At 47.2% G+C, this 19,500-nt stretch overlaps 2 protein-coding genes across 2 annotated transcripts; both read right to left on the minus strand.

Moving 5' to 3' along the window:
- Positions 1 to 1,101: 1,101 nt before the first annotated feature.
- On the minus strand, positions 1,102 to 8,892 carry Atp5mf (ATP synthase membrane subunit f). The gene is made up of 4 exons (XM_052754480.1): positions 8,761 to 8,892; positions 4,172 to 4,279; positions 1,878 to 1,994; positions 1,102 to 1,262 (listed from the first exon to the last, which is right to left on the minus strand). The coding sequence occupies exons 1-4, from the start codon at positions 8,771 to 8,773 to the stop codon at positions 1,234 to 1,236; spliced, it is 267 nt and encodes an 88-aa protein (XP_052610440.1). The 5' UTR covers positions 8,774 to 8,892; the 3' UTR covers positions 1,102 to 1,233.
- A 1,064-nt stretch (positions 8,893 to 9,956) lies between these two features.
- Znf394 (zinc finger protein 394) lies at positions 9,957 to 19,310 on the minus strand. Its single transcript, XM_052754462.1, has 3 exons — positions 18,163 to 19,310; positions 15,830 to 15,953; positions 9,957 to 13,824 (listed from the first exon to the last, which is right to left on the minus strand). The coding sequence occupies exons 1-3, from the start codon at positions 18,529 to 18,531 to the stop codon at positions 12,803 to 12,805; spliced, it is 1,515 nt and encodes a 504-aa protein (XP_052610422.1). The 5' UTR covers positions 18,532 to 19,310; the 3' UTR covers positions 9,957 to 12,802.
- Positions 19,311 to 19,500: the final 190 nt, after the last annotated feature.

Genomic DNA, 19,500 nt, shown 5'->3' on the forward strand with positions numbered 1-19,500 from the left:
TATCCCCATTCAGGTAGGCTCTATGCAGTGAGTATTCTCCATTCCTCTCCTCCACTCCAGTAAGGAATTAGGAGCTTGGCCTTAAATCTTGAAGAGGCAGTAATGGGGAGTGCTGCAGGGAGAGTGGTGAGCTTCCTTTAGGCAGGCTGGTACCTCTTATCATCCATCCACAAAGTTTTAACTCTAGCCATTTTACCATGCTGGTAGTTCTCATGCAGAAAGGAGGGTTGGAAGACATTCAGGCTATCCCCAAATCCCTCACATTGTTAAAATGTTAAAAGGCTGGAGAGATGACTTAGTAGTTATAAGCACTGGCTGTTCTTCAGAGGCCCCTAGTTGATTCCTAGCACCCACAACCACCTGTAACTCCAGTTCCAGGGGATCTCATACCCTCCACTGGCTTCTGTAGTATCAGAAACACAAATGGTCCAGATTGTGTGTGTGTGTGTGTGTGTGTGTGTGTGTGTGTGTGTGTATATAAATAGAGAGAGAGAGAGAGACACGGGGGGGGGGGGGGGCAAATACCTATACACACAATTTAAAATTGTAATTTAAAAACATTTGCTGCCCTTATAGTACCTGGGTTTTATTCCCAGAACCCAAATGGCAGCTAATAACTAACTCTAGTTCCAAAGGATTCAATAACCTTATCTTTGTGGGCATCAGGCACACATGTGATGTGCATACATATATACACACAGGGAAAATACCCATGCACAAAATTTTTTTAAAAAGCCAGGTGTGGTAGCCCACATCTTTGATCCTATCACTTGTGAGGCAGAAGCAGGCTGGTTCTTGACTTTGAGCCCAGACTGGTCTGCATGTTCAGGACAGCCAGAGCTAAGTAGAGACTCGGTCCCCCAAAAGAAAAATTGTCATGAGTCAGGGCCCATGCTTTGTCTGCCAACCAAAGGCCACAGCACCTCTAAACAGCCACAGTGCTTATGGCAGAGGGCAAGCCTCTTGGGCGGTTGGGCCCCAGATGACATGCTACCCACAGTGAGCTGGGACACAATCCCAAGCAACACAGCGGTGTACAGAGCCAGTCATGGGCTGTGTGACAAAGGAACAGCACAGAACATGACTACACCAGGCAAGCAGTGCATGAGCCAATCACCTTTTATTGGACACTAGTTCTTATGACACGAAGCCTCAGCCACAGTTGGATTCCTGGATGGGAGTGGGGCAGGCGGCTGTGCTCCGGTGTGCAGTGCCCTCCACAGTGACCCTTCTTCAGTGGTACTTGCGTCGCCGTTCATGTTCTAGAGTTAGGAAAAACAGTCTCCCACTGTGTGCTCCAGTGAAAGCACAGGCGAGTGGTGGCAACAGTTCCCAATCGAGCGAATCCTTAGGACCTGCCATCTGGCTCATTTCCTCCCACGTGAGATGCCTAAACTGGTTTCCTTAACAGCCCCCCAACTAGAAGTGTTGCCCAGGTCCACTGAGACTGGCAGGAGCTGGTGCTATGAGAACAGCTGTGAAATCTAGTCAGAGGCGGCTGTTCCCAGTCTCCCGTCAGGTTTCACCAGCCCAGGCCTGAGACAGGAATAGCTGTGCCTTGCCAGACACTGGATCATACTACTCAACCTACTGCCTTCTTCACATTGGCTGCTAGGAGGATAAGCCAGCTTCCAGCATTGTATATTATGCTTCCCAAACGCTAAACTTTAGCCTAATTCCATCTTATTTTTCCTGTGATCTTTTTCATAAGCTCCTCACTTGAAATGGTATCATACATGCCACATTACTGTAACTTCCTTTCAGGGTGAAGAACAGGTAAGGAGCATCCCAAAGCTCCACTGCTGATTGTGGATTGCCACATCTAACAAAGCCAGCGTCCTGGGTAGCAGGAAGCTGAGTCATGCCAGAGCACTTACTGAGTTCCTTGTAAGAAAGGCAGTAGCTGAAAACCACGTAGGCTGCCAGCACCATGTTAATCCCCGAGATGCTGCCTTTCCGCACGTTGATGTACTTGTTGTAATACCGGTCAGAACCTGCAACAGAGGAGGTGCTTGCTGTCAATAATGCTTCTGACAGTGTACAGTGAGATCCCGGGGGGGGGGGGGGGGGGGGGGGGGCCTCTCACAGCAACCCACCCTACATTCATTGATGATGGTGGACAGCACAAATGCCCTGTGGGATTCTGTCCCCATGACCCAAGACTAGCCCCAGAGCTAAGGCCCATTTTAACAGGGCAGCTACACTTTCTTTGGCTTTAGCCTTATAAATTTGGCTCAGCTTGTTAATCTTTGCTCCTACTTCACTCCCACCTCCAGCCTGGGGACCCTCTTATTCTAATTCTGCCCCAGATTCCAACCCCCAATAAGGGCCACTTCACCAGAGCCAGCTAGGTTGACTAATGAAGCCCCTCATGACAGCACTGAGTGCCTTAAATATAAGCAGCCAGGTGCACTCACCAGAGAGGGTATAAACATACTCTAGTCAGTGAAAAAGAATGAACAAGGTGAGATGGCACACTGTGGGTAGAGGCAGAAGGATCACAAGTTCAGAGTTATTCTCAGTTACAAACTGAATTTGAGGCCTGCTTACCTGAGACCCTGTCTCACATAACAAACAAAAAAGGCACCTCAGAGGTAAAGCAGGGGGATCTCTTGAGTTCAGACCAGCCTGCTCTACAAGTTTTATCGCAGCCACAGCTATATAGTGAGATCCAAACAACAAAACGGAATGTTTTGATAGGCATTATTAAAAGTTTAAAACACCAAGGATTGCCCAGGAGGAGCTATAAACATAGGCCACATTAATTTCCTGGACAGCTGTGAATAGATATGGGGGTAAAAGGTAGAATATTCTGAGGGCAGAACTGGAGGGAAAGCCTCAAGACCAAGTCACAGGAATGATAGCATGGGGTGGCCAGATTAGGAAAATACATCCCTTGAGGAGGTCAGAGGCCATGCATGACTCCACTGAAGATCTGACCAGTCCTGTACTTACTATATGCACAGGCCTAAAGGATGGGCCATTTGAAATGTTTAGGAAGGCTTGAAGAAGGATGAGCATGGTACAGGCTGATGACCACCATGATTCAAACTCATTTTCTTCTCAAAGAAGTCTCTGTTTGTTTATAATTTTTCTTTTTGAGACTAGAGTCTCATGTATCACAGCCAACAAATTTCGTAAAGGTGACACTGAACTCTAGATCCTCCTGCCTCCAGCTTCCTAGTGCTAGAAGTACAGGTGTGTGTAAACACATCTGGTTTTTCAGTTTCCTCTAAGACAGAGGCACTGATCCAAAGCAATAAAATTATTGTGAGCTGGGCATGGTGGCACCATTACTTGGGAGGCTGAGGTAGGTTCAAGGAAAGCTCAAGGCTAGTTCATGGCCTCAAAAGATGGTAAACATTTCCTGGGCTGAAACATCTCAGAGCTCACCTTTGTTGTTGTTTTTATGTGTATGCATGCAAATGGTGTGTGCATTTTCCCGTTCACAGATGTGAGAGAAAGTGTGTGGAGGCAGAGGTCGGCGTCAGGTAGCTATTGATCTCCATGTTTTGAGGCAGGTGGCTCACTGAACTTGGAGCTGACCAGTTAGCTAGACTAACTAGCAGCCAGTGAGCTCCTGGGAGGGATCCTCCCATCTCTGCCTCTCAGTGCTGGAACCACAGGCACACACTGCTTTTTTTTGTTTGTTGGTTTGTTTGTTTTTTGAGATAGGGTTTCTCTGTGTAACAGCCTTGGCTGTCCTGGAACTCGCTCTGTAGCCCAGGCTGGCCTCAAACTCACAGAGATCTGCCTGCCTCTGTGTGCGCTACCACTGCTGGGCCACACAGTGCTTTTAACGTGGGCACTGGGACCAAACCCCAATGTCCACGTGCTTGCATAGCAACCACATCACCCACTGAGCCATTTCCCTTCCCACATAGTCAGCCTTTGTTTTATTCTGTTTAGAGACAGGGTTTCTCTGTGTAACAGCCCTGGCTGTCCTCGAACTCAGAGATCCAGGCGTGCACCACCATTCCCAGCTTCACGGTCAGCCTTTGATAGGCTCATGCAAATACAAAAATTCAGGAATTAACCACCATCATCGCCCCCTCTACAAAACCAACAAATCTCAAGACAGAAAGGCCTTTATCAGCCAGATTAACTCACAGCAAAAAGAGACCGGAAGACAAGAGCACTGCTTTTGTGCTCACAACCCTGAGTCACTGACCTCTCTGAAAGGCCCCCACTATGCCGCTGGGGGTGAAATTCCGCATCATTATCCAGCTTGGCAGCTCTCCAAGTTTAACCTCCATGAGCTTCTTATCCTTCAGTGGCACTGAAAGAAAAACAAAACAAAAACACTGACGAACCTTTCAGCAACACAGACAGCACTCTCCCATGTACCATTTCAACTATTCTTGCAGGTATAGGAAGTACACAGATGCTGCACATCAGTCATTTTCTGAATAAATATATCAATCAAAACCAGTATTGTAGGCCTAAGCCTATGTAATAGAGCTGTGTAGTAAAAACTTTAAACACCAAGGGCTGGAGAGATGGCTCAGCAGACAAGAACTCAGAGGACCTGGATTTAATTCCCAGCATCCACATGGCAGCTCCTAACAGTCTATAATCCAGTCACCTTCTGGTCCCCTCTGGCACCAGGCATGTATGTGATGTAAAGACATGCACACAGGCAAAAGTACCCATACACCTAAAAAGTAAGATTAAAAAAGAAAAAAGCTTTATAAACCAACAATATGTCTAGTAGTTTACTGAGAATGACTGTAAAGAAGAGAGCTAAGGGCCACAAAAAAGAATAAAATGGAGGGAGTTGGTAGAGCACTTGCCTAGCAAGCTCAAGGTCCTGGGTTCGATCCTCAACTCCAGAAAAAAAAAAAAAAAAGAAGAAGAAAGAATAAAATGGAGAGCAGCATAGAGCACTATAAAGCTAACATTTAAATCAAGCATGGTGGCACACACCTGTAATCCCAGCTCTCAGGAGGTGTGGACACGATGATCAAGATATCAAAGTGTGAACTACAAACAAAACTGTCTCAAAAAAATAAAAATCACACTGGAGAGATGGTTCAGAGGTTAAGAGCACTGGCTGCTCTTCCAGAGGTCCTGAGTTCAATTCCCAGCAACCATATAGTGGCTCACAACCATCCAGAATGATATCTGGTGCCCTCATCTGGTTTGCAGGCATACATGCAGGCAGAACATTGTACACATAATAAATAAATCAATCCCTAACATTTGCCTTCCTTGTTTCATTTACTTGATTTATTTTTAATTATGTGTGTGTTAGGTATGTACACATAAGGACAAGTGCCCCAAGAGGACAAATGCTTTGGATCCCACGTTGCTGTAGTTACACTGGTTTGTGAGGCGCGTTATGTGGGTGCTGGGAACCAAACCCAGGTCCTCTAGAAGAATAACAAGTGTTCTTAACCACCAAGCCACCTTGCCAGCTCTGCTTTCCCTTCAGTCGTCACACAGAGTTAATGATCACCCCACGGTGAGAAGAACCCATACACTGGAAGGAAGCAAATCAAACCTCACAACTTGTCTCCATGCTCTGGGAACCAATCTCAGGACAGGTCTGTCCAACCCCTGGGGATCTGTGCCTGAGAACATCCAAGGGTTTGGAGGAGAACCGACCCCCACAAATTGTTCTTTAACTTCCACATGCACGCCATCGCATGCATATGCTTGCACACACAAAATATTGTTAACAAAAAATAATTTTAAAAAGCTGAGCATGGTGGTGCATGCCTTTTATTATCCCAACACTCTGTAAATTCAAGGCTAGCCTACATAGTAAGTTCCAGGACAGACAGGGCTGCATACAGAGACCCTGTCTCAAAATAAAATAAAAGATTTATTTTTACGAAGTTGGGGAGATGGCTCAGTGGTTAAGAACACTGGCTGCTCTTCCAGAGGATCCAAGTTCTATTCCCAGCATTCACATGGCAGGTCACAACTGTCTGTAATTCCATTCCAGGGGCTCTGACACCATCAGACACACATGCAGGCCAAATAACAATGCACATAAAATAAAAATAAAATCATTTAAAACTTTTACAAAATATTTATTTTTATTATATGTACTTGAGTATTTTGCCTGCATGCATGTATGTACACCATATTCGTGCCTGGTATCCAAAGAGATAAGAGGAAGGCATCAGATGCCCTGGAACTGGAGTTACAGATGAATATGAACCATGTGGGAGCTAGGAACCAAACTCTGGTCCTCCGAAAGAGCAACAAGTGCTCTTAACCATTGAGACATCCTAGACAACACCCCGTCTCCCAAATGTTATGTGCTACTAGTAACTGTTATTTCCCTCACTTAAAAAAAAAAAAAAATCAATACTTAGGAGGCATAAACTCCAATTCCTTTACCAGAGTAACAGTGAATAAGTCAGGTTATGTGAACTGATCTTATTCAAATGCCCCAGAGGAAATCCAGATGCCCAGCTCACATCAACAGAGTCCTGCATTGTGGGCCAGCGATTTTGTTCCATTATCTTTGTTTCTTGAAACAAGGTCTGTCTCTCTCTATAGCCCTGGCTGTCCTAGAACTTGATATGCAGATCAGGCTGACCTTGAACTCAGAGATCTGCCTGCCTTTGCCTCCAGAGAACTGGGATTAAAAGTATGTGCAGTAAAGCCAGCCTGGTCTACAGAGCTAGTTCCGGGACAGCTGCTACACAGAGAAACCTTGTTTTGAACCTCCCTCTCCGCAAAAAAGTATATGCAGTAGTGAAAACCCTGGAAAGTTGTTTTCTGATCTCTATAGTTTCCTTATGGCTCTTCTGTGCATGTGCACACACATACTCTCATGTGCCACCATGCCCTGTCTTTTAGGGTTTTTTGTTTGTTTTTTTAAGACAGGGTCTTACAAGCTGGAATTAAACTTGCTGCTGTGTGCCACGGATGTTGTTGGATACCCGATCCTGCCACCTTCCAAATGCTAGAATCACAGGTTTTATGTGGTGCTGGGGGTAGAACCCAGGACTTTGTGCATGCTAGCCAAGCACTGTACCAACAAAGCTATAACTCTATTACCCACCCCCAAATACCTTTCTTGAACTAAATTATCTTTTGGGTTGAGACAGGGTATTTCTATGTAGTACTGAAGGGCCTTAAACTCATGGCCATCCCCCTGCCTTAGCTCCCCAAGTGCTAGAATGACAGTTGTGCATTACCACCTCCAGCTAACTAAGTGTACTAAATTTTTTAGTCCTTAGTCCAAAGGGCTCCTCACACTAATCGTCTACTTAAATAAGATCAAAAACTTCAAGCCTGGTATGGTGGTACATTGCCTTTGATTCCAACACCCAGGAGGCAGAAGCAGGGAGATTTCTTTGAGTTCAAGGACAGCCTGGTCTACATAGTGAGTTCTAAGACAGCCAGGGCTATTTTAGAGAGAATCTGTCTTAAAAAAAAAAAAGCGCCAAATTTCAAATTTTTTTTCAACTCTTTTTTTTTTTTTTTTTTGAGAATGGTCTACTTATATAGCCCAGGCTGGCCTTAACTTGGGGAATCATTCTTCTTCAACCTCTTAAGCAGTTTCATCAATGCTCTTCACACTCTCTTCTGAAAACACTGTGTGCACTAATAATCTGGCATTTTACAGATAAAACAGCTTCTAAAGCCCTGGGTGGTGGTCCTAGCACTTGGGAGGCCAACCTGGTCTACAGAGCGAGTTCCAAGATAGCTAGAACTACACAAAGAAACCCTGGTCTTGAAAAGCCAAAAACCAAACCAACCAACCAACCAAACAAACAAACAAACCCCAGCTTCTTCACAGTCCATTTTTAGACAACCCACCCCTTCATCTTCGCAGGCTGAGATAAAGAATACAGGAACAAGCTGAGCATACATAGCGGCATAGGCCTGTAATCCTAGCACTCAGAGGCTAACAACAGAGGCTGCAAGTTCAGGGCCAACCTGGGCTACACGGAGAAGCCCTGTCTCAAAAGGAGGGGAGTAGACAACCGTGAAATGGCTAGCTGACTACCGTAGTTTCATCCCAGGAAGGAGAAGCCACTTCTCAAACTGTCCTCTAACCTGCTGCTGTACACAAGCTCCAGCACTCCCTTGACCATACCTAGACACACACATCATACACATAATATGTAATTCCAACAGTGCACAATGAATGAGTGTAAAGATTTACACGCGAGTGTTAAAGGAACGCTTGCTTGTCTGTCACATGGAAATCTTTGCGAATTAATCCCATTTACCAAGAAGCCCCGCCAACCGAGGTCTGAATCCCAACTAGGCTCTCAGGACTTGTGACCTTGAACAGGTCACTTCACCTCGGTAGGCGTGTTCAAATGAAGCCTGTGTAACATAATATGTCCGGACCCATCCTAGGCAACTGCTGCTCCTGAACCTTAATTTGAACCTCAGCTTTGGGACGGACAGGCGCTGCCGTGCCTAAAAGTTCAAGTGCCCCCGTCTGCGTCGCAGGAGGAAAAAGCAGCAGCTTAGTCCTCGGCGGAGAGGCAAACAAATGGTTCCCGGCAGCGCATGTGCAGGCCGGGAGAAGCCGCTCCAGGCTGCCTCGGCCTTGCACCGCCCGGCCCTGCGATGCACAGCGGTAATCCGCGGAGAGTGCACGGAGAAGGGCGGGCAACGCAGACCCTCGGAGCAAGTGTCCAGCGCGCCTCAAGGGAGGCCGCGGTGAAGTCCCCGGGAGAAGGGCAAGTGTCCCCGCAGCTCCTCCTCACCCCACCGTGGGCCTGGATCCTGCGCCCAGCTCGGGCTTCTAACCCCGCGGCCAGGCAAGAGCCGACGACTCACCGAGCGACGCCATCTTGCAGTCCCGGTGTCCGCAAAACCCTGCCGGGCGCGAGGGCTGCTGGGAAGGGAGAAAGCCCGGGTGCGGGCGCGCGGAGCGGAGGCTCGCCGGAAGTAGGTCGCCTTAGGCAGAGCGTCGGACTCGAGGGTGCCTTGAAGGGGAGGGCAGCTCCTTAGAGAGTAAAGTCCCCGCGGACCCTGCATTTTGGGACCAGACGGAAGAAAAGAACAAAAGGGGGAAAGGGACATTCTGGCTTTTTGTCCTCTGCTTTTGGATCTGAGAAATGCGGGAGGTTAGAAATGTGGCCCAATCCTGAGTGCTCAAGGCTCTGGTTTCAATCTATGCTGAAAAGAAAAAGGAAAAGCAGAGAAGTCTTGAAGGCGGGAACATTTCGTGCCCTCCCCAATTCCTTTTACCCGCTATTCACTGGGCTCTGACCCCAGACTCCTCTGAGTTCCATTCAAGATGCTTAAGTGGTTTCCATGATTGCAAAGACTGACCTTCTAAAGCTCATAAAGGTAGTTTATCTGACCGACAGAAGAAAGTTCAGGTTTAAGCTGTGTTTGGGCCAAGGTCAGGCTACCATATAGCTATAGGCAATTATCTTACCACTAATTCTCAACTTTGGGCATTCTCTTTTCCAGCCTTGAATACAGCAAAACTGTGTGAAATGACAGAGTCAGTCTGGTATGTGTTCTAGGTTGGCTTCGAACTTTCCTCCAGCCTCAGCATCTCAAGTGTCGGGATTACAGGTGTGCACTACCTATATAAACTGACATGACCGCTCCATGGTATGATTAAGGTGAAGGGGTTTTTGTTGTTTTGTTTTGTTTTGATGTGTATGGGTATTGCGTGCATGTATGTCTGTATACCACATGTATGCAGGGCCCACTAAGGTCAAAAGAGGGCATTGTATCCCCTGGAGCTGGAGTTGTGAGCTCTTATGTGGGTCGTGGAAATCATACCTAGGTCCTCTGGAAGAGTAACAAGTGCTTTTAACTATTTAGCCATCTTCCCAGCTCCCATAGGGGGAAGGTTTTTATTGTAGATGTGCGAGAGAGAAAACAGCCATCTGGAAGAGTCCAGAGTGGAGAGAGAAAGAAATAGACTGAACATGGCCAACAAACTGGATATGGCTGGGGCTATTTGTGAGAGAGAGAGGAGGGGATAGAGAATAGAGAAACCAGTGAAGCCAGGCTGTGGTGGTGCACTCCTTTAATTACTTGGGAGGCAGAGGTGGATCTCTGAGTTTGAGGCCAGCATGATCTACAGAGTGAGGACAGCCAGGGATACACAGAGAAACCCCGTTTCAAAAGGGGGGGGCAGAAACAGAACATAGAACATATGGAGAATAGTGGGGTTATAAGGAGAATGAATAGCTGGGGGAAGGGAAACTAGGGAGATGCCAGGATGTTATAGCATTGACTTTGAAATGGGTAACAAGTACTTGTAATACTGAGGGAGCCTGGAGGCCAGCATGCACTTTGATATGTCGATAGACACCCTAGGTAGCAATATGTCTCTTTAGCCAGAGGGAGGGGAATTGACTCATTTTGGCAGAGGGAAACTGGCTTCAAAAGTTCCTTAGGAATGCTGGCTTATGTAACTGCCAGAAATCCTCGTATAGTCCAAGTTGAGCTCATTTCTGGATATTTGGACTGGCTTTTGGAGTTTAGTGGCAAAGCATTAGGGAAAAAGAACTGTTCCAGGAAAAAGGGACTGCAGTAAGCAAAATTTACTGGGAGTTGTTAGGATAGCAGGAGGCTGTTCCTACTGAGACAAGGGGTCAGCAGACTTCAGACACACCTGCACAGCTGGAAATGGAGGACGAAGATGGAATTGGTATGTTCCAGCAGCAGACAGGTGTCCACTAAAAAGAGAACCTGCTACTTTACTCCACAATTTTGTCACAGATCAAGAATGCATTCCTAATTAGAAAGCCGCAATTTGGTTCCACCACATTCTGACTACTACAGTATAGTTTCCTTTATTCTTTCATTTCTCCGTCCCCATTTCTTCTTTTTTAAACCGAATAGCCACTGTTCTGTTTCGGCTGACATTAGATGGAGATGGTCTGAGGGAAAGCACTGGTTCTGTGAAAATATCCCCCTTCTCCATTAGTGGCATGCTTATTCAGCTCTTGACTTTATATTCCAGTAAGTTATTTTGCTCTCATTGTTGTAATGAAAGAATCCAACACCATAAAAATCCTTGCATACCTTGTTTGACTGGAGAATTTTAATGTTTTTATCATTGTAAAACCAAGGACAGTTTTATTACTTTTTTTGGACATAGCTGTTACATGTAGGGAAATCTTTGTTTTTCAAGACAGGGTTTCTCTGTGTAGTTTTGGTGCCTATCTTGGATCTTGCTCTGTAGACAAGGCTGGCCTCGAACTCACAGAGATCCGCCTGGCTCTGCCTCCCAAATACTGGGATTAAAGGTGTATGCCATTGCCGCCCGGCCGGGATAAATTACTCTTGAACAAAATGATCCTAGATAGTTTTCCCTTTGAGTCAAGCATCTTATTTAAATAAACTTGTTTAAAATGAAAAAATAAAACTTCAAAGCAATGTCCCAGGCCTTGGCGCATTTTAAAAAATGTTTATTTAGTGTAGGGGTGAGGCATGTATGTGGCACAGCACGTGAGGGCAGAGACACCTTTTGGGTTATCAGTTTTCCCTTTTACCATGTTGGTCCCAGGGATAGAATTCAGGTCGTCTGACTGGGTGGCAAGCGCTCTTACTGCTGAACCATCTCCTTAACCCTGAGGCCATAGGATTCAAATGCACCATGAAATTCCCTGATTTTCTTTTTTTTTTTTTTTAAATATTTATTTTATTATGTATATAGTCTTCTGCCTGCATGTGTCCCTGCAGGCCAGAAGAGGGCACCAGATCTCATTACAGGAGGTTGTGAGCCACTATGTGGTTGCTGGGAATTGAACTCAGGACCTCTGGAAGAACAGTCGGTGCTCTTAACTGCTGAGCCATCTCTCCAGCCTCACCCCTGATTTTCTTTTCAAAACAGGGCTTCTCTGTGTAACCCTGGCTATCCTAGAACTCCCTTTGTAGACTAGGCTGGCCTCAAACCCAGGAGATCTGCCCGCCTCTGCCTCTGGAGTGCTGGGACTGAAAGCATGTGCCACAATGGAAAAAAAATTTTTTTTTTTTTTTTTTTGAGACAGGGTTTCTCTGTGTAGCCTTGGCTGTCCTGGAACTCCTTCCCTCTATAACCAGGCTGGCCTCGAACTCACAGAGCTCCACCTGCTTCTTCTTGCCACTATCCTCCAGTGCTGGAATTAAATGAGTGCACCACCACCACCCAGCCCATGAAATTATTTTTTTGTTAAGATTTATTTATTTATTATGTATACAATGTTCTGCCTGCAGGGATACATGCAGGCCAGAAGAGGGTACCAGATCTCATTACAGATGGTTATGAGCCACCATATGGTTGCTGGGAATTGAACTCAGGACCTCCAGAAGAACAGCTAGTGCTCTTAACATCTCTCTAGCGCCCCATGAAATTCTTTATAAGAGCATCTATTAAGGTTCAAATCAAGCCAGGCATGGTGGAACATGCCTTTAATCCTAGCACTTGGAAGGAAGAGGTAGGAGAATCTCTGTGAGTTCTAGGCCAGCCAGGTCTACATAGTATACTCCAGGATAGCCAGAGCTACATAATGAGACTGTCTCAAAAAACAAACAAAATGGTTCAAATCAGACCTAATCTGTCTTATGTGAGAGGCCTAAGGAAATCTGTCTATGAGTGACTGAAATGTTCCAAATGACAAAGAAAATAGTTTCTGGATAAAGAAACAACTGAACAATCAAAACACAAGTCATGCTGGGCATGGTGGCGTACACCTTTAATCTCATCACTCAGGAGGCAGATGCGGAGGCAGGTTGATCTCCAAGTTTGAGGCCAGCCTGGTCTACATAGCTACTTCCAGGTCAGCCGAGGCTGCACAGTGCGACCTTTTTCTCAGAAATAGCAGCAATAGCAAACCCACCACATGAGTCACGCAGAGACATATGAAAGCTAGGAGACTATAGTTCGGTGGATTCTCTGGTGTCGGACAAGGTGTGTACTCTGTCTAAATCTTTCACCACACTGAAGACATTTATAAGGTTTTTCTCCGGTGTGAGTTCTCTGGTGTTTAATGAGGGTTGCACTCTGACTGAAACTTTTCCCACAGACAAAACACACGTACGGCTTCTCTCCCGTGTGGATTCTCTGGTGCTTAAAGAGGTCTGAGCGCTGTTTGAAGCTCTTCTCGCAGTCCTCACATTTGTATGGTCTCTCCCCTTTGTGTAGTCTCTGATGTTTAGGAAGGCTGGAAATATGAAAGATCTCCCCACATTCCTCACATTTATAGTACTTCTCACTGGCATGGGTTCTCTGATGCCGACTGAGATGTGAGCTCTGCCTGAAGCATTCCCCACATTCTGGGCATGCGTACGGCTTCTCCCCTGTGTGTGTCCGCTGGTGTTTAACAAGGGCAGCACTCTGGCTGAAGCTTTTCCCACATGCTTGGCACTGATAGGGCTTCTCCCCTGTGTGGGTCCGCTGGTGTTTAAAGAGGTCTGAGCGCTGTCTGAACCTCTTCCCACAACTGTCACAATTATAGGGTTTGTCTTCACGGAGCCCCAAACTGCTGTCCACAGGGTCCTGAGGTGTCACTGCATGGCATTTCCCATGGAAGCCTTGTTTGTGGTCGTTCCCATAGTCACCATTGGTACTGAGCCTCTTTGCTGTCTGGCTGTGTTGACCAAGGCCAAAGCTGGCACTGTTCCCCAGTTCACTATTTTTAGAAACTCCTTCTTCCTTGGACACACCAGTGAGATGTGAGATGGTGGTGTGTCCTTGCTCTTCAGCAGCACTCTGGAGCACTACAGTGTCTTTTGGCAGCTTTTCCTCCCAGTCCTCAAGGGTATCACCACCCTTGGTAAATCGTGGGACCTTTCCCTGGGATACGTCTTGTGTCCATGCCTGTGGCTCTGCTTCCTTCAAAGTTTCTTGCTTTGGAATCCAGTCTGTGCTCGAAGCACTGGTTTCCAAGCCTACAACATGAAAACATAAGCTACTGTTATCTCACCTCTGGGTACCAGTTAAAGAGAAATGCTGGTAGAGGAAGCACCTCTAACCTGTGTCTAAGTGTTCCTCACCAAAGGCCTCCAGTGAAACCGAATGAACCCGTCAGGGCCATGCACTTGGCTTCGGTATTTGTTTCTACAGCCACCGAGCTATTCTTCCCTGGTCCCATTGCATTGCTACGGATCTCATACTAAGAGAGGTGAAATGGAAAGGATGTCAGGACAGGCTGGATCGCCTTTATGCCATGAATGTGGGATGGATTAATATGAGAAAGTCTCTCCATGGTGCGTGATAATGGACATAGGGTGGTAGCCCCAAAGTCTGAAGGCAAGGTCTCAGTGGAGGTCAATCCAGGATTGGTTAAAAGTCTATAAATTGTCCTCTGACCTCTACACATACACCCATACTATACGCATGTTCATTCTCACAAACACATGTAAGTGGGGAGGGGCCCATGAGATCCCAACTCTAGCTGAGGAGCTACTGCTAATTAATCACTGCTGGGGGAGCCAGGGTGAATTTTCTTCAAGGATGTAGCCATTGTTAAGTTGACCAGGCTCTAGCAAATAAACCCACACTCATGCACATGTAAACCCTTATTAAAACAAACACCACAAACTTGAATGTAGGAGGGGGCATGTTGGGAAGAAGGTTTCTAGAGGGAGTGGGAAGAGGTAAGAGAGGAATGGAAGAGAGCATGCTGGGAAAAAGAAGGGTTCCAGAGGGAGGGGTTAAGAGAGGGAGGTGGATAGGAACAGGGGCATTCTGGGAGGAAGGATTCCAGAGGGAGTGGGAAAGGAGAAGAGAGGAACGGGGGTTGATTCTGATCAAAGTACATTATATATATATATGAAATTATCAAAGAACAGGTAAAATTTTATTAAAGGCCAGGTGTAGTGGCACACATTCTTTTTTTTTTTTTTTTTTTTTTTTTTTGGTTTTTCGAGACAGGGTTTCCCTGTGTAGCTTTGCGCCTTTCCTGGAACTTGCTTGGTAGCCCAGGCTGGCCTCGAACTCACAGAGATCCTCCTGGCTCTGCCTCCCGAGTGCTGGGATTAAAGGCGTGCGCCACCACCGCCCGGCTGTGGCACACATTCTTAATTCCAGCACTCAGAAGGCCAAGGCAGACAGATCTCTGTGAGTTCAACTAACCTAGTCTATACAGTGAGTTCCAGGCCAGCCACAGTTACATAGTGAGATTCTGTCTCAAAAAATATTAAAAACAAACACATGCACACAAAATAAAATATGGACAGACCTTGCGTAGGTCACAAAAGAAATCCTAAGGCTCTTAACCCATGTTTGTGAAAGGCAAACTAGCCCACAGATCATGGAGAACTCAGCTGTTAATCCTGGTTGGCAAAAACTGTCAACCTGACACAGCCGATGGAAGGAAAACCTCAGCTGAGGAACTATGTAAATCAGGTTGGGGCTCTCTGTGGGGGAAGAAAGCTACTTGATGGGGCTGGCGGGACACTCAGTGGATAAAAGCACCTAGAGCAGGCCTGACAGCTTAAGTTTGAGGATCCTCCCCAGTAGACACACGGTGGAAGGAGAAAACCTGCTCCCACAAGTTGTCTTCTGAGCTACACACACACCCACACCCACACACCCACACCCACACCCACACACCCACACACACCCATGCACATAAGTAAAAGATTTAAAAGAAAACCTGTTGTTTAAAAAAAAAAAAAGGAATGCTAGCTGAGGCTAAGCCCGCCTGCAAACAACATCCTTCAGTTTTTGCTGTTCTTCATTGGCTGTGAAATGAGTTCCTTAGTCAGAAGTAATGCTGTGGGGACTAGTAAGAGGGCCTGCTGCCAGGTTCCTGCCTTGACTTGTCTCAGTGATGGACAAATAAGCCCTTTCTTCCCTTAAACTGCTTTTGGTCAGAATGTTTTCTCACAGCAACTGGAGGGAAACCAGAGCAGCCACACATACTACAACTCATCAGAAAACAGCACGTACCAGGCAGAACGATGCTCCCAGGCTCCTTTGTGCTCGCTCTGCAGAAACGCTTCCGAGCTGCAGCCAGTTGCTCCCACTCTTCCCAGGTCAGAGATTCGGCCACATCCTTGAAAGTCACAAAGCCCTAGAACAGCACAAGATCTCCATTCAGTCCTTGTTGTCACTGCAAACATTTCCACCAGTCTAAGGGGAAGCCAGTCTCGAGAGAGCTGGTGTGAGTCAAGTGACAGCCACAGATGTTGAGTGACTGGGTACCAAAGGGACCTGTTACTGATAATCTTCATTGTCAACCTGACTGGATTTAGAATCGCCCAAAACTAAGCTTCTAGGCTTACCTGTGCGAGCATTTCCGGACAGGTTTGACTGTGGAGAGAAGGTCAACCCTCGAGAGGCTGATGCACTGGACTGAATGAAGAGAGAGAAGGCGGCAAGGGGAGCACCAGCATTCACCTCCTTCTGACCGATAACTGTGAAGCCAGGTGACCAGCCACACCCTCTGCCACACCTTCCTGACTTCACAGACTGTAGCTCTTCTTAAACCTTGACCCCAAAATAAGCCCTTCCCTCAGGTTGCTCTTGTCACAGCACTGAGAAGAGTTACCACTCTCAGTAGAAGGCCACATTCTCCTACCATCTTGAAAAGACTTCCTGTGGATCATCTGCGACAATTTGGGGAAGGCACAAGCAAAATATTCGAGTTCTATCACTGTGACTTATCAAAATGGAAACATGGGCTGGGATGTGGCGCAGTGCAAGAGCACTGGCCTGGCATGCACCAAGTTGACCTTCGGCCCCAGCACCACAGAAGCCAGGTGTGCCAGCAAACACTTGTAATCCCAGAACTCAGTAGGTGGAGACAGGAGGATAATTTTAGGGTCATCCTCTTCCCTCTGCATAGGGAGTTGTTCTAGGCCAGCCTTGGATACATGAGATCATGTCTCAATTTGCAGGGTGGGGAGAGAAAGAGAAGAGAAGAGACATCCTAGGTGGAGGGTGCTGATGCAGGGGAGTGTACCTGGGAGCTCTAGCTCCCTGGCCCTTTCCTGCATCCCTGCTCTGTTTCCTCACTGCCAGGAAGTGAACATACCTGCTCCAGCATACTCTTCTGCTACGGTGTTCTGCCATGCCCCAGAAACAGTGAATTCAGCCGACCATGGACTCTTCTCAACCACTGAATCCCAGTGGAACTTGTAGGTATCCATCACGGTGACAAACTGACTAAACACACTATGTATACGCGTACATGGCTAACGCGTGTATGCTTATATAGGCTGAGTTCCCTGTACCAAAAACGCCTGTGAGCAAAACTGTTCACAATGTCAGAATACCTCAGTTCAGCCAGGGATGAAATTAGCGCTCCAGCATTTTCCTAGTCTGAGCTCCCAAAATCTGAAGTGCTTGAGTGTCTGTCCCCCACAACTAAAATGTCCATAGTGCTAAGGTGAAAAAACTGCCTCTGAAATGGCTAAATTATGAAACGACATTTTGGGGGGAGGACCTGGAAAACGTTTCAATATTAACTTTTTAGGGGCTGGGTTACCTTTTCAGGATGGATCAGAAGGTAAGAGTGCCTCCTGCTCTCCCAGGAAGACTTACCTGAGTTCAGTTTCCAGCACCCACACTTGGGCAGCTCACAACAGCCCATAATTCCAGTTCCTGGAATCCGATGCCCTTTTATGTGCTCCTTAGGCACTCCCACACATGTGGCACACGTTCACACAAACACACAGTCACATGAACAAAAAATGCAAAAGAAAATGACTTTTCACACTGACAATGATTGTGGATTGTATCTCAAAAGGCACAGGCAAGCTTAGTTTCCATGAGCTAGGCATTGTGGTGTACACCTTGAACTTTGGAGGTGGGGTAAAGTGGATCTCTGTGAGTTCAAGGCCAGTCTGGTCTATACAATGAGTTCAAGTCAGTTAGGGCTACATAGTTGAGACTCTGCCTTAAAAAAAAAATCAAAATATATTTCAAAACCAGTAATAAATGTCAGGAGTATTACTCTATTTTTCCAAGGTGTCCTCTCACGGACTTAACACATTCCGATATATGAACCTATAGGAGCCATTCTCATTCAAATCACCACGGTGTGTGCGCGCGCACACACACACACACACACACACACACACACACACACACACACACACACACACACGTGATTGAAGATGCCCAGAAGATGGCATTAGATCCCCTGAAACTAGTTACAGGTGATGGTGAGCCACCCTACGTGGGTGCTGGGAACTGAACTCATCCTCTGGAAGAGCCCTACACGACCTTAAAGGCTAAACCATCTCCCTGGCGCCACCCAGAGACCACCCGCGTCTCACCTGGGGTGGAGCCCGGTCCAGTGCTCCTTGTAGAGTCCGCGCCAAGGCCGCAGCCTCCTCCCCGCTCTCGGGGCAGTGGTCCCGCACGCAGGCTTGGAGCTCCTGCGGCAGGATGGTGAGGAACTGCTCCAGCACCAGCAGCTCCAGGATCTGCTCTTTGGAGCGCAGCTCCGGCCTCAGCCACCGCCGACAGAGCTCCCAGAGTCGGCTCAGCGCCTCCTCGGGGCCGGCCACTTCCTGGTAGCGCAACTGCCTGAATTGTTTTCGAGAAGTTTCGGGGTTCTGCCAATCCCCGGATCCGGAGGACCTCTGACTCCCAGGTGAGTCCTCCTCCACTTTCACCGTACAAAGCCCGGCACCCGCAGCCATCAGTCTCTGGACCGTCCAGCTCGAACTTGTCTTTTTAGAAGGGAAAAACGGGGCGCACTGCCACCCTCTTCCCAAAACGAGGCCCCGAACAGGCCACTACAGACACTACATACCCCTGATCATGGCCTTTAGTTCTCACTTTAGCTGGTGACAGAAAAACAAACCCAGGCCGGAAATGCGTCATTATCCCACGCGCTGGGGCGAGGCCTTGCCTTTCCAAGGTCTCTCTAGGCACCGTGGAGGACTAAGAAGCACCTTGGTGGTTCGCCTTCCATATTGCACTGGAGCTGCCCGAGGCCTCGTCCTTAAACAAACAAACAAACAAACAAATAAAAAGGGGCGGTGGGGGTGGCAGCCGAGCGAGGAGGTGGTGGTACACGCCTTTAGCACTGGGAGGCAGAGGCAGGCAGATCTATGAGTTCGAGGCCAGCCTGGTCTACAGAGAGAGCTCCAGGACAGCTGGGGCTACCCAGAGAAACCCTGTCTCAACAAAATAAAACAAAACGAAACAAAACAAAACCAAAGAAACAAACAAAAATTAAAAAGTAAAACCGGGGGCGGGGAGGAGGCTACACAGAGAAATTCTATCTATAAATAAATAAACAAACAAAGGGGCCTGGAGAGATGGCTCAGGGGTTATGGGCACTAGATGCTCTTATTGAGTATCTGGGTTCAATTCTCGGCTCCCATAACATGGTGTAGAGACATAATAGTTGCTGCCGGGCAGTAGTGGCAGATGCCTTTAATCCCAGAACTCCAGAGGCAGAGGCAGGTGGATCTTTGTGAATTCGAGGCCAGCTTGGTCTACATCGTGAGTTACAGGACAGCCAGAGCTACATAGTGAGACCCTATCTCACTATGGGGTGGGGGGAGGGGGGATGTGGGCAACATATCTCTAATTCACATTGTGTACAGTGCACACAGAGGCCAGAAGAGGGCATCAAATACCCTAGAACTAGAGTTACTGAA

The sequence above is a fragment of the Peromyscus californicus genome, unplaced genomic scaffold, assembly GCF_007827085.1.
Source record: "Peromyscus californicus insignis strain IS unplaced genomic scaffold, ASM782708v3 Scaffold_2__1_contigs__length_46816999, whole genome shotgun sequence".
Classification (NCBI taxonomy): domain Eukaryota; kingdom Metazoa; phylum Chordata; class Mammalia; order Rodentia; family Cricetidae; genus Peromyscus; species Peromyscus californicus.